Source organism: Leptosomus discolor, chromosome 3, assembly GCF_034619465.1.
Source record: "Leptosomus discolor isolate bLepDis1 chromosome 3, bLepDis1.hap2, whole genome shotgun sequence".
Classification (NCBI taxonomy): domain Eukaryota; kingdom Metazoa; phylum Chordata; class Aves; order Leptosomiformes; family Leptosomidae; genus Leptosomus; species Leptosomus discolor.
Genome location: NC_141393.1, coordinates 45,257,635 through 45,270,621, shown reverse-complemented (window position 1 = coordinate 45,270,621; position 12,987 = coordinate 45,257,635). Strand labels below are relative to the sequence as shown.

The 12,987-nt window shown below is 41.0% G+C and overlaps 1 protein-coding gene across 10 annotated transcripts in view; it reads left to right on the top strand.

Moving 5' to 3' along the window:
- CELF1 (CUGBP Elav-like family member 1) overlaps positions 1 to 12,987 on the top strand; it is a 48,379-nt gene extending 35,392 nt beyond the window's left edge. For 9 of the 10 annotated variants that reach the window (XM_086462493.1, XM_009958170.2, XM_086462492.1 and 6 more), the window contains 2 exons: positions 384 to 527; positions 2,125 to 2,323. In XM_086462493.1, coding sequence (XP_086318619.1) covers positions 384 to 527; positions 2,125 to 2,252 — 272 coding nt within the window. In that variant the 3' untranslated portion in view covers positions 2,253 to 2,323. Of the gene's footprint in view, positions 1 to 383; positions 528 to 2,124; positions 2,324 to 12,962 lie in introns of those variants that run through there. The other variant, XM_086462488.1, reaches the window with a different exon arrangement.

Sequence of the window (12,987 nt, the reverse complement as noted above, 5' to 3'; positions counted from 1 at the left end):
TACTTGTATTTTGTATTGAGATTTACTTAGTTTCTTTGGGCCACAAGCTTTGCATAGCCGTTTTTGTTTTAGTGAGCATCTGGGGCTCAAACTTACTGTTCAACTTTCTTTACAAGAAAGATCTGTGAACTGGTTTTGGCACAGTGTGGAAATTACAAGCAAAAATGGTGAGAAAGAGGTAGAATTATTTGAACGATCAATCCCAGCAAAAGGTCATGCTGATTTATTCTGGAATAGAGTACTCTGCAGAAGTGTGAACAGCAGTTCCATTGTTTTATCTAGAAAATTTGGCTTGAATGGCTCTTTCACCTTTTTTTTTTTGTGAAGTGGGCCTATGTTATCCATGCTCTTTCTGAATTTATATTCCTACTTGTTGTTTGAAGGTCCAGAGGGAGCCAATCTGTTTATCTACCATCTCCCCCAGGAGTTTGGGGATCAGGATCTGCTGCAGATGTTCATGCCATTTGGAAATGTCGTCTCTGCCAAGGTTTTCATTGACAAGCAGACCAATCTAAGCAAGTGTTTTGGTACGTTGGGTCTAATCATTACCTGTAGAAAGGTGGCTTCTTTCTAGTAATCTCTTTTCCAGTATATTGTCTGGTCTAGCTTTTAAGTCAAGTAGTGACTCTCTCTCTATATTCCTAAAAAATAAGTAGATCAATCTGAACTCTTCCAGCAATGAACTGTATTTTCCTGATTTTCGTTGTAACTTTTTGCTTTTCCTGATTTTTGTGCTATTCCACCTCATTATACCGTTTTGGACTTAGATGATTCGCTGATTCAGGTTTGCAGACTAATCATGATATAGTTCCTCCTCTTCCCCCTTTCTGTCTTTTCACTAATTGTTTACGTTGCTGTATATGCTACTTACTACATTATCATTATGAATTATTTATATTAACATTTTTATATGTGGTTATTATGGCTACCATATTGTACAGGAGCATTTGAGACTGATGTTCTATAAATGCTCTGAAGGCAATTTGTAAAGCTTCCTTCTAATTCTTGAAAACTTTGTAATGATAATACCATTACAGCTGCTATTTACTACCTAACTTTGGTTGCATCTCTTATCCTAACTTTGCTCTGCTGATTGTGTATTTAGATGGGAGGCACATCAGGGTTGAAAGTGTATACTAAAACTGTAAATCAACCTGTCATGTAACTGTTACTATACAAATAGACAACTTGCAGTTGACTGCTAAAGTCTGTGATGCCAAAAGAGCAAAGAACATATTCTTCCTTAGCTTGTGTGCATGTGGACTGAAATATTCATGGTTTTATTTTCCTCACTTTGAAACCCCAGTGCAAGCAGTTAGAGCATTTTTGTAGGGCTGTAAGCTCTTATGACTGTTTTGATAGATGGAGAATTCTTGTGATGGAATAGGAGAGGTGAGCCTTTCACTGTGGTTTTGATAGCTTTGTACCTACATAATGCCCTGTATTTTTTTAGTATTTGAGCCAAAAGATGTGGACTATCTGTTGCTTTGTGGGAACACAAAAATACGCTGAGCATCAGGCTGAAACACCTGCACGTGGAATGATCTCCCCAGGTAGTGATGCCAGATATTGACTGGAGTTGTTTAAAATGGGTTCCTTCAAAACCCTGGAGAAGTTTATTTTGAAGATGCTCTTTCCCTGGAACAATACACAACTTCTCATCCAAGAGAAACCTAAACATAATAGTGGTACAAGCGCCACACTGCCTTGACAGCTACTTCACTCTGAACAAATCTAGTCCTGCAATGCCAAAAGGGTGATTTCAGCCTTGAATATTTGATGAGCTTTCTTATATAGATTAATATTTTCCAGGTTCGGTTTTATCCCACGTATGAGTTCATACAAAACAAACAGCAGTACTCAGTTTTGTTGGAAGACTGGAAAATGTTATTTTAATTTCCTGAGCTTTGTATATCATTTGGCCGAAGGCCTATACATCAGAAAGCAATGCTTTGTCTGAGAGCTCTTAGTAAGAGTTTTTCTGAAGTCTAAAACAGTTCTGAGCTTCTGAAAATGGCATTTCATGCAAGCCTCTTCTTACCTTGTGAGTACCTGCATTTCCAATTGTGAGTAGCTGTTCTGGAGAGCTTTGCCAGGTGTAATTGTGTATTTTCCTTTCTTCAGGTTTTGTAAGTTACGACAATCCTGTCTCTGCACAGGCTGCCATTCAGTCGATGAACGGCTTTCAGATTGGCATGAAGCGTCTGAAAGTACAGCTCAAGCGCTCCAAGAATGACAGCAAGCCATACTGAGCGCCCCTCCCCTCCGGGACTGGAGTGAGAAGGATCTTCTGGTAAGTTGGAGAGGAGCGCACTTAAGTGATTTGAAGCCCTAAGGCTGTGTTTTTACAGTCCTGGAAGCTGATCCATGCCTCTCTGGCACATCTTCCCCTGAAGACTCGGCTGCAGCCTCTGCTGAGAATCCTGCTTCGGATGGAGGACAAGTTTGTGCTTTTGTTTCCAGTGTTTTACTTTGGAGTTTAGGTGCCATATCGCTGAGGTGTTCCCCCCCACCCCCTTATTTGAAGTTTGCTGTGTTTGTAACCAGTGTGTGTTGAGAAGGACCAATGCCAGCTCCTTGGGAGTGGGGAGGGAAGATTGAAGGGAGCAGCAGGAACTGACACCACACTGCCTTGGGGTAGGGAGGAGGAGGGGAAGCAGAACTGATGCCACACTGCCATGGGGGAGAAGGGAAAGCAGAAATAGTAGAGAACAACTGATGAAAACAACCATGGGTAAGGAGAACTGAGTCCATCAAAGTTTGGGTGAGCAAAGAACTGACTCCATGTAGCCTTTGTCATGCCCCATCCACTCTTTGAAACTTCCTTAACTGTATGTCACAGTTGGGATGTAGTAAATCATCTCTAAAGCAGGAGACAGGCTAGAAGGGTGAACACATTAACAAGCCAAAGGAAAACTGCAGTGATTTTTTTTTTTTCTGTATATAAAGTAGTATTTATATAGCACTGTCAATTTACACAGCACTTTATAAAAAATTATTAGATAATATCCCTGCCCAGAAAATTTCACTTTCCATTTACAGTTGAATATTAATGAGATGCAGTGAATTTCTCCATATTTAAGAAAACTTGCCTTATGTATTTTATCAAGGTTTTGTAGGAAGGTACAGAGCACGACAGCTTAGTCTGGATAAGTACATCTGGGGCTGGAAACAAGAAACCTTTGATCCCTGGTAACCTGCAGAATTTTTTTGGACAATTTTTCTTCTTAACAGTTCGTGACATTCCCCACTTCTGCAGAATAATGTCCTTCTTGCAGAGTATTGCTTTGAATTCATTCTGATAAGCAGAATGTAAATGCTGTTTGTTTCTCTATTAAAATCACCGTTAAAGTGAATACAAAGCCCTCAGAATTGCCCTGACATAGCTCTTGAGGCTCCTGTTTCATACATGTTTTCATAGGATTTGATTTCTCAGTTTTAACTCTGTTGCAAAGATAACTTCCTGGGTTTTTTTAAAGAAAAAAAAAAAACAACCACAACAAAAAAACAATTTATGCAGTGACTTGGTGTAGTAATTAGGTATTTCTTTATACTGCAGTTTTCCTTTAAGGTGGTGTGTACCAGTGCAAAACAGGCTAACACGGGAGCTGTGGAACCAGAGCAGAGCATTGAGCCATTCAGTCTTATTCTGCCTTTTGGTACTATCTGTTGTCTTCTATATTGAAAGGAAACTGAACACACCTCTTCAATGAGCAAACATTTTTTTCTGCAAACTTGTGAAACTGCTAATACGTTGCTAAGGGCCTTTGTTACACACTGGTTTTAGGGGGCTCGAAGGACTTTTGACACTCTGGCCTGAGTTGTTTCAAGAAATCGGAATAGAGTCCCATTTTATAACCACCAAAATGCACCTCTGTCACAAGAGGAAGTTTACAATTTCTGTGTGTCTTCAACAGAAGTTTCATTTACCTCGTATTTTCTCCTTTTTCTTGTTTTCTTTGTGTTCCTGGTTCGTGATGCTGTTTCCCAGGGCACCAGCTAACACTGCAATTTGGGAGCCAGCTGCTAAATAGTGAGTGTGTGGGTCAGACACAGGGTTGGGACTTTCTGTCCTGCTGCAGCAGGAGGAGCGCTGAACCCGTCAAACCTGAGACCACGTCCAGAATCTGCAGCCACGTGTGGTGGTCTGTTGGGCCTTCCCAGGGACTGGGTCCCCTGGGATATCAAACCTCAGCAGTACAAGGCCTGACCTGTAGCATCCAAGAAGAGACCTTTCCATTCTTAAATTGAAAATCAGTCAGATTTACCTGTCTGCCATCAATATAGACAGACTGGCATCAACTATCAGTATTTTTCAAATCATTTTGTGGTGGCAAAGGTTCAAAGGCCAGATTGCCAAATTTCCCAGTTATGCTGGCATGTGGTACCCTTCAATGTTAATTATTTTAATCTCTCTAGAAACGTAAACATACACTTAAGTGAACCATGTACACTTGAATTCTGCACGATGGGAAAGATGTGTCCTGGTTTTCTGAGAAAAGTGTTGGAGTGTGAAGGCCTCCCAGGTGATAATGGGATTTTTTTTTAAATAAATAATATACTTTTCAAAAAAAAAAAGAAAGAAAAAAAATGAAAAAAAGAAAAAGAAACAAACAAAAAACATAGTTGGGAGCAACTGCTCCAAGTGCAACCTGCTGTAACCAAGAATGTTGTTTCTATTTTTATAGAAGTTTTATACCGCTCCAGGGTGGAGAATATTTATTACCTAAATTATTTCACTGGAAAAAAAAAGGCCAGGGTTTTGTAGAATCCTGAATGTGATTGTTTTACACACATAATGATGTGCATGATTGAAACTACTGATTTTCAGTGGCCCGTTTGCAGCCCAACAACTGCTAAATGGGGAAGACAAATGCTGTGAACCAGTGGAGGAGAGCACTGTGCTCTGGGGTCTCTACAGTCACTCTTACCTTCTTTGCACCCTGCCCACTGTATTATCTGAGACCTTTGTCCTGTTGTTCTTTTAACCTGATGCTCTGGCCTCTTTACTAGTCATTTCAGTTGCCCCAGATTAGATATTTTTACCTCCTGCATCCTATAGCGTGTCCTCAATATCGTAACTTATGGATCAAGCTTGACATTGTTGCAAGCAGGTGCAACTCCTGTTGACTTTAGGAGATTCACCAGTTTATACTGTGGCTTAGTTTGATCGGTGACTCCTCCCAGACATAATCACCTTAAGACACCTAACTTGGGCTAGCTCTTGTGCCTTACTGGCATAACTATAAGTGTTGCCAAAAATAAAAATTAAAAAAAGAATCTATGCAGGTTAAATTTTAAAAGATGTGATCCTCAGGTGGTCGGAATCAATGCAGTTCCGCTCTCTTCAGTAGAGCTGCGTCAATTTTCACCAGCTGAAGATGTTGCCCTTTTCGTGTATTTGTTTCAGATTTCCCTTTCTTGGTGTATCGATGTATATGTTGCCAAAGTTAATAAATGTATCAAGTATGTGACTTGGGCAGATTTTTTTCTGGTGTCAGAGCTGATCAGATGAAGTCAACATTTCTGTGTCTGTCTGGTGGCTGCCGCTGACTCTGGAGGTTTAGGCTCTTCTTGCCTTCCAGTCTTAAGCCAGTTTTCTTCCTCACTCGTTGACAGGGAAGTCTGGGATTCTGGGGACTTGGGGCTTTTAAATTTTATTTTATTTTTAATTTCTATCGTGCTCTCATTCAGGTGCAAATCAAATCAGTGTCAAATGCTTTATTTCCTGCATAGTAGGGTGAGAGTTGGGCGAGTTCAAATAAACCGCAGAAGGACTGGCTTGAATAGCCACATGAAGAAAGTATGCTGTATGCTTATAAACCAAAGAATTTGAACTTTCTACAATAAAAGCTAGTAGGACTTCTGATGAAATGGAATTCCATATTACATGTGCCACCAGGAAGTGCTTACATATTTTTAGAAACAAGATGGAAACAGTCTACTTCATAGATTTATTTTTCTCTCAGAAGACATTTGATTTCACTAGACATGGCATAAGAAGATGAAAGTATTATGAACAATTGAAGTCTTAGTCTGATGCTACTCAGTATCAAGTACTATAGTAAATAAAATTATAGATCCTTCAGTCCTCTAGATAATCGGTAGACCAAAATAGGATATCTTTCTGTAGTTTATTTTTTTCTTCCAGTAATACAAGTGGAATATAAATAATTGATAATTACAAACTGGAATTTTTCAAATGTATCTGAGACGATGGCGAATATCTCTATATTTTAATGGTGAGGCAGTTTACTAGCTGTGGGTGCTACTGTCTGGAAAATAGGCACCTCAGAAAATTTCTCACTGGCAAATAAATCTATAAGGAAAAAGCTTTTAATGTGCTTACTAAAGGTCACATAGCAGGGTAGATTCTGCTTGCGTGGTAGAATAAACTGAAGTGTTTCTTTGTGGTTAGGGAAGAACAGACAAGCAGAATGAAATTGTTCCAGTTTCATTTAGAAATATCTAAAAGCAACTTGGATAAAGCAAATTGCAAACAAAGGGTGCAACTATGAACACATAAAATGCTTTGAGAGCTTCTTGTTGCAAACATTTAAATGTAAGGATGTTCTATATCCCTGATCATGCCTACTGCAATATACAAAACATGGAAGGCGCATTTATTGCAGTTGTGAGACTAACACAAGGATAAACTGGAATAACTTTCCCCAAATTATTAAGTTCTTATCCAGCATCTCATGGCTCTGCCCTTGCAGGCCAGTCCTTTGTCGGGGCAGTAACGATAATTAGACTTACCCCTCAAAAGTGAAATACTTGAAAAATCTGTATCAAAGAAACCCCAAACAAATCACACAAAGAATTCTATGGTTCATACTTAGATGTCCCTTGATTTCATGCCTTCATGTTTTGTTGTTTCTCATGCCTCGGTTCATGTTGAATTGGCCTTTCTGGTTTAGGACTGAAACCTTACAGCTATCTGCAAACTATATAGAGTATTTCTAGAGCTACAGAATTAACTGCAACAGTTGCATTGTACTCTGTTTGCTGGAGTTGGTTTAAACTCCATCATAAGTCCTTTCCTTGAATCGGAAAATACTAACAGCAAATTAATCTCAGCAGTTCTAGTAAGTGGAGTGTTGCAGGTTTAGCGGACAAAGTGCTCCTTGTTGCTTTGAAACTAGAATGCAACACATGCTCTTCTCAAGCATGCTATAAGTGCTATAAGATAATGTGCAAGTCTCGCCTTGCTGTAGTCTCTAACCAGCTTTGAGATGTGCTGAGTAATAAGGCCACGAACAGGAGATAAAGGGAAGTCGGGGGGGGGAAGAAAAAAAACTTTGCTTCCTCTCTCCCCTGCCTCCCACGTTCTTCCCAGAATGTTCTTGTATCTTGCAGTTCACCAGCTGAGGGGAGCAAACAAAGGTATTTATATCACTTGATATAAGAATTATTTTATCTATAAACTCTTCAAGAAAGCTTGAGGAACCACATTTTTTTTCTACTCATCAAACTGGCAACAGTGACTGTAGAGCTTCTCAGAGCCCAGAATCCCCTCCTCATAAAGTCAGGGAGCTGGGGGCTGTTTATATAAAAGGTTGGGAATGGAAAATCCCCGTGCAGGTCTAATGGTTTGAAAAGTGCTCAGCTAGGACAAGTCTTAACTTGCAGTCAAGTCTTAAGGAATTCTTCCCTAATGTGTGGAGTTTTTATCTTGTATAATTGGGTTTTTTTTGTCTCCCCCTGCCATCCTGAACCACCCACCCCCAGTTTCATGGGCTCCTAGGGAATGAGAAGGGATTGTAGCTGAAGGAAACAACATGGGTTTCCTGGGCTACCACTGCCTAAGAACTTCCCATGTTAGGATGCAAGAAAAGTCTCAGCTGTCAAACCACCTATGAATCCCTTGTGTCCTCTTTCTTGTCTCTCACGGTCTCAGTCTCTGTGGGTAATTGTTAGCCCTGGGGCCGTATTTTTCGGAGTCGGTCTCCTGGGGAGCGAGCTTGCTCTGTGCTCCTAAACAGAGCTGGTGGTGACACTGGCACAGGGCAAGGTGAATGCATGCTAAGCAGTGTGTCATTAGGCTGTGGAGTGCTCCGCAAGCTGGGTGTGGAGAGGGAAATCCAGGCCTCTGCTTCCATTTGGTTTCTGGCAGTTTGATGTTGACTTGGTGTCCTTCATGTACTTCGACTTTTACTTGTCCATCGTTGGCATGTGCTGCCCTTCCCTGTCAACCCCCCTCCCCAGGAGATCTCATTGTACAGTGCCCATCCCTGTTCTCTCTCTCCGTGTTTGGATGTACTGCTCTGTGTAACTCAGTGGGTCTCCCTCTTTCTGGTTTGTTTTTTTTTCTAGATTCCTGCCGTTTGTTCATCGTTGTGCCTAAAGCATGTCGATGTGGCGTTCAAGTACATCGTCCAAATCCTTGTCTCTTCAGCTTCTCTGATGCTTGAACTCTCACCTTTGACCTTGTGTTGACTTTTGATGCTGATGTGTATTTTTATTATGTTTCTTTCTTTTTTTTTTTTTTCTTTTTTGTGCTGCCAAATTGGTTTTGCTAGAAAGACTGCTGAAGGGGAATATTTAAACTTGCATTTGAATATAAAAGAATTTCTATTTTTCTAGACCTTCGTAAGATAACCACTTGATTTTGTGAATCTGATTCTTTGTAATTGTCTTCAGAGCAGCCTTGCTAGCATACCTTGTGGAGTATTTGTATTTCTGTGAACATACAGCAAATCACTTTCTAGGCTTAGTTTTTCTGTGTGCTTAGTTTTAAAAACACAGTTTTGAAGAAAAAGTCAGTTATATGGTGTGACTCAATCTTTCAGGAGACTTCCTAGTCACATTTTGCTGATCTGGTTTCTGTGCTTGAGGAGACAGCATGTGTTTTTATGAGTTCAAACTTGTGACTTGAGTGGCATCAGCAGAAAACACTTGAACTACATTTTCTTCTGATTGTAGCTACATTTTTGCCCTGGCATTTATTGATTTTTTTTTTTTAATTATTATTATTTTTATTTTTTCTGCCGCTTCCCTGTGTGATTATCAGTCTGCAGTGAAAATTTGATCAAAGTTGATGTTGTATTTTGTTAAGCTCCAGCATGCTTGGTTTTTTTGTAACTACAATCTCCTCAGCAAAATGTGATGTTTTCATTTTGATCTTTCAAACTAAGATAGTGCCCAGAAATGTTTTGCATGTTTCCTGCTGTTTTCTTCACACCCTCGTATAGATCACCTTCACCTCTCTGTTTTCTCTAGTTTGTGCAAAAACTGAGCAATGTGATGAGTTTCAAAGGTGTCCACTCAATTGGTGGGTTTGGTATGACAAATACATGTTCGGAAGCTACCTGAGGGCATCTGCCTGTGCACTTAGACTGTCTGCCTGACAGAGCATCTAGACCTTGCTCCATCTCCAGTGCTGTTGGAGGCTCCCAGGGGCTTGGCTGTGCTGTTCCTGTAGTGGAAGTTCTGGGGGGAGGGTATAGCTGGGGAGCAGGAAGGTGGGGGACCCTCACACTATTTCCGTTTCCAAAGTTGTCTGAAGCCAGGGCTCCTTTGCCAACGCTCTCTGTGACAATGTTCTGTAATTCAGGGCACATTTTTATGAAGTCCAGCCCCAGTTTAATACTGTCAGTCAGACCTTGGTGGCAGGATCCTGGAAGGATCTAGGTTAGCTCTCAAAACAAAGTGTTTGAAATACTGCAGAGAAAGCATTTGTAAACCTGGTCCTACAACTGCTGGCTCTTTTCCCAAGTGACAAGCACAATACAACAGCCTCTGAAGCTGTTACCTGAACAGGGTACCATCCCCAGCTTTCTTCTCAAGGGCCTTAGCTGGGGAATCTCTATGGAGATTTTTTAGTTTTTGTTTAGTTTTTAATAGGGTGATGAGCTAAGCAGTTTTTCTGGCTTGCAGGATGAACTAGAATGCATTACTGCTTTCTGGGTAGCAGGCTTCCCCCTACCCTACATACCGTCTGCACAGGTAGAAACTGGGACGTAGCTTCTAGATGAAGGCACCTGAAGAGCGTATGCTGGGATGAAGTTTCAGTCAGAAGCAGCAGCAAGCTAGTGTAGGTGTCTTAACAGTAGAAAATAACGTGAAAGGAAATCCCAGGAGAAGGAGTTTTGTGGAGGAAGCAAATTGTGTTTGGATAGAAATCTTACTTTTGTCCACTGTTCGGGATACTGCAAAGATGCAGAAGGACTTTTTTCTGTCCTACTCTGACTTGGCCGAGGATGCTGTATTCTCAGCTGATGCTGGCTAGACTTGTGTAGACAGTCCTTAATCTGCTTCTAAGACAGAGCATGTTTGGATGTAGTACATATACCTGGGAGTGAAGTGTGAGGCTGGATGAAAAAAGGACAGAAGCTTGTTTATTTGGGAGGTAGGGTTGTGGGTTGGCAGCTATCAGTCCCACAGTCTGAATGCACAGTGCTGCGTGTCAGTGGGCGGTACTGACACCCGGCAGTAGGTCGAGTAACTGCCGGCACCTTTCTGTACATGCGCATTTGTTCCATAAGGAACTTTGGGGAAACCTGTGGAGAAATATCTGAAGAAAACCAAAATGCCAAACGTTGGATATTTCTTTCCTTTCTTCTTTCCTTTTCTTCCTTTGCTTGTTTTAATTGTTCTGTGGTGGTTTTAATGGATTTGAGACAGTGGAGCAGCAGCTGCCTTTCTGATTTTCGGCTGCTTTTTGTGAATAATTTAAAAAAGAAAATTTACATTTTGGAGACAAACCTGTGGGCTTTTTTATTGGTACAAACATTGTATTTAACACTAGGGGTTTTGTACAGTTTTTTGCCTTTTCTACTAGAAAACAATGTAAAGTGATTCACAATGTGACGAGAAAACAAATTGCCACTATGACCAAATGTAGAGTCTGTTCTGACGTAACGGGATTTAATCAACTCGAAGTCGTGGTTCAGTCGTAGAAATGCTTTTCTTTACCTTGTTTGAGCTGTTCCTTTTTTTTCTTGTTTTGATTTGCAAAACAAAATGTCTTTGTGTGAAATTGTGTTGTACTCTGTAGAGAATTACGGATTTTACTTTAATGGTTTAAAAAGCAGAGGAGCACGTGTTGCTTTTCTGATCTGATCACAGTGTGTGTAGTGGATTTAAAAATGAAAAGATTTGTTACAAGTTTGGACGAGCGAGTATGTGTTAAAGGAATTTTCTTCCTTTTGTGTGTGTGGTTTTTGTTTGTTTTTTTTTTTTCTTTTTGTCCCAAAGGGCAACTTAAAGCTGTTTTAATTGCACAGACACACCGACAACAAGTCATTTTGTATATGCCAAGTGTGGTACCTTCCTTTGTTTATTTGCTATTAAACTGTTTGAGAAGAGTCCTTGTGTGTTGTATTTGTGTCTTAAACTTGAGGTTCTGTTGGGGTCCAAGTGTGGGAATATGAGGACAGGGATGAGAGAACTATCTTCCAGTTTCTTAGCTCCACAAAAATTTTCATGGCCCAATATCACTTGATCTGGATGTACAATATAGCCCTGGGTTTTTACCTCTATTTGAGTAGAATTTACTCTACTCTGAGTAGAAATGGAAAAGGTTTTTTGTTTGTCTAGCCTCCATTTTATATCATTTGGCAGTCAAGTGCCCTTTAGGCATTAGCTACAGAAAAGCTGAGAATCCTGGATAACGCAAGTCTGTGATACACTGGGGAGTGAGGTGTAGGCATATCCAGCCTCACAGAATTGCTGCTGCCCAGCCACTTGCCTGTCCGTGCACCGTACTTTGTGGTGTTCCAAGGGCTAAATAACTGCAGCATCCCACCAGACTGCAGCTATACAGGAACAGCACGTGGCAGTGTGCGGCGTTAGACAGGCACCAGCTCATACCACCTCTGCAAGCCCTGTACCCACCCCTGCCTCCTTATCCCTTCCAGGGACATGGCCAAGCTTGCTGAACCTCTCCTGGTTCTGCAGTGTGAGGGTGTCTGCAGTCCCCAGTGCTCCTGGACCTGGAAATGCTACAGAGGGAGACCCCAGGTGGGTTGGGACTTCTTACTAGCTCAGGTTTTGTGATAAGCGAAAGTTACCTGCTTGGCTTTTAGAACAAAGATGTTAATAATTCGAAATAAAGTTAGTTGTAAAAAAATATATTTGCTGTAGGCAAAGTATAATTCATTTAGAAACTTGCCGCGAGTTTGACATTAATATTGCCTCTCTGAGGGAAAGTACCACAATGGCCATGGCTTTGCCACGTTTCTGAAAGCTCCTAAAATGCAGTGGTGTTACTCCTTCCTTCTGCTGTCTTGCATCTCAGAAACTGCAAGCGTTTTCAGGGCAGCTGCGTTTCTCCTCCATGTCCTTTTCCTCTGTTACCTGGCGTACTCTGTTTCACCCCATTACCTCCTACATGATTGTAAATCCCAGAGCACTTGGCAAGCATTAGGATTCAGTGCTGCATTCCTCTCCCTGCAGTGCACCAATTGCGATGCAAGGATCCCTGCAGCTCATGTGCAGCTGCTGAGAAGGGAGGCTGGGGAGATTTCAGTTGAGATATATCTTCAGTGAAGGATGGAGAGGAGCAACTGAATCAGGAAAAGGGTTTGTTTAGGCAGATTAGAAGATTTAGAAGATTTCTCCTTGTGCAAGAACTTGGCTGGCCTCAGTTTATGCAGTCAAAGCTCTGTCAGTTCCTTCTTAGGCAACTGATAGTAGATCCCTTGGGATAGGTGGCTTTTTTATTTTCTGAAGATTTTTTTCTTCAATTTAAGAGGCCACCACCAATTTATAGACAATTAAACTACAAACAAGAGCCAGTGTGTTAATCTCTGAAAATAAACAGCATTTCACATGAGTTCTTATGTTTATCATCATTAACAGGAAATGCACAAACCTGTAGATTAAGTCCTGGTGTTGAATGTTTTGGGAGAATTTTTTTTTTTCCTCTTGCATCCGCCTCCACCTTTCACTACTTGTTTTGACTTCAGTCTCCAATCATCCTGACTTTACCAGCCATGTTCTGCTGTCTCTATGGCCAGGAGTCACCGGGGATACATTATGAAG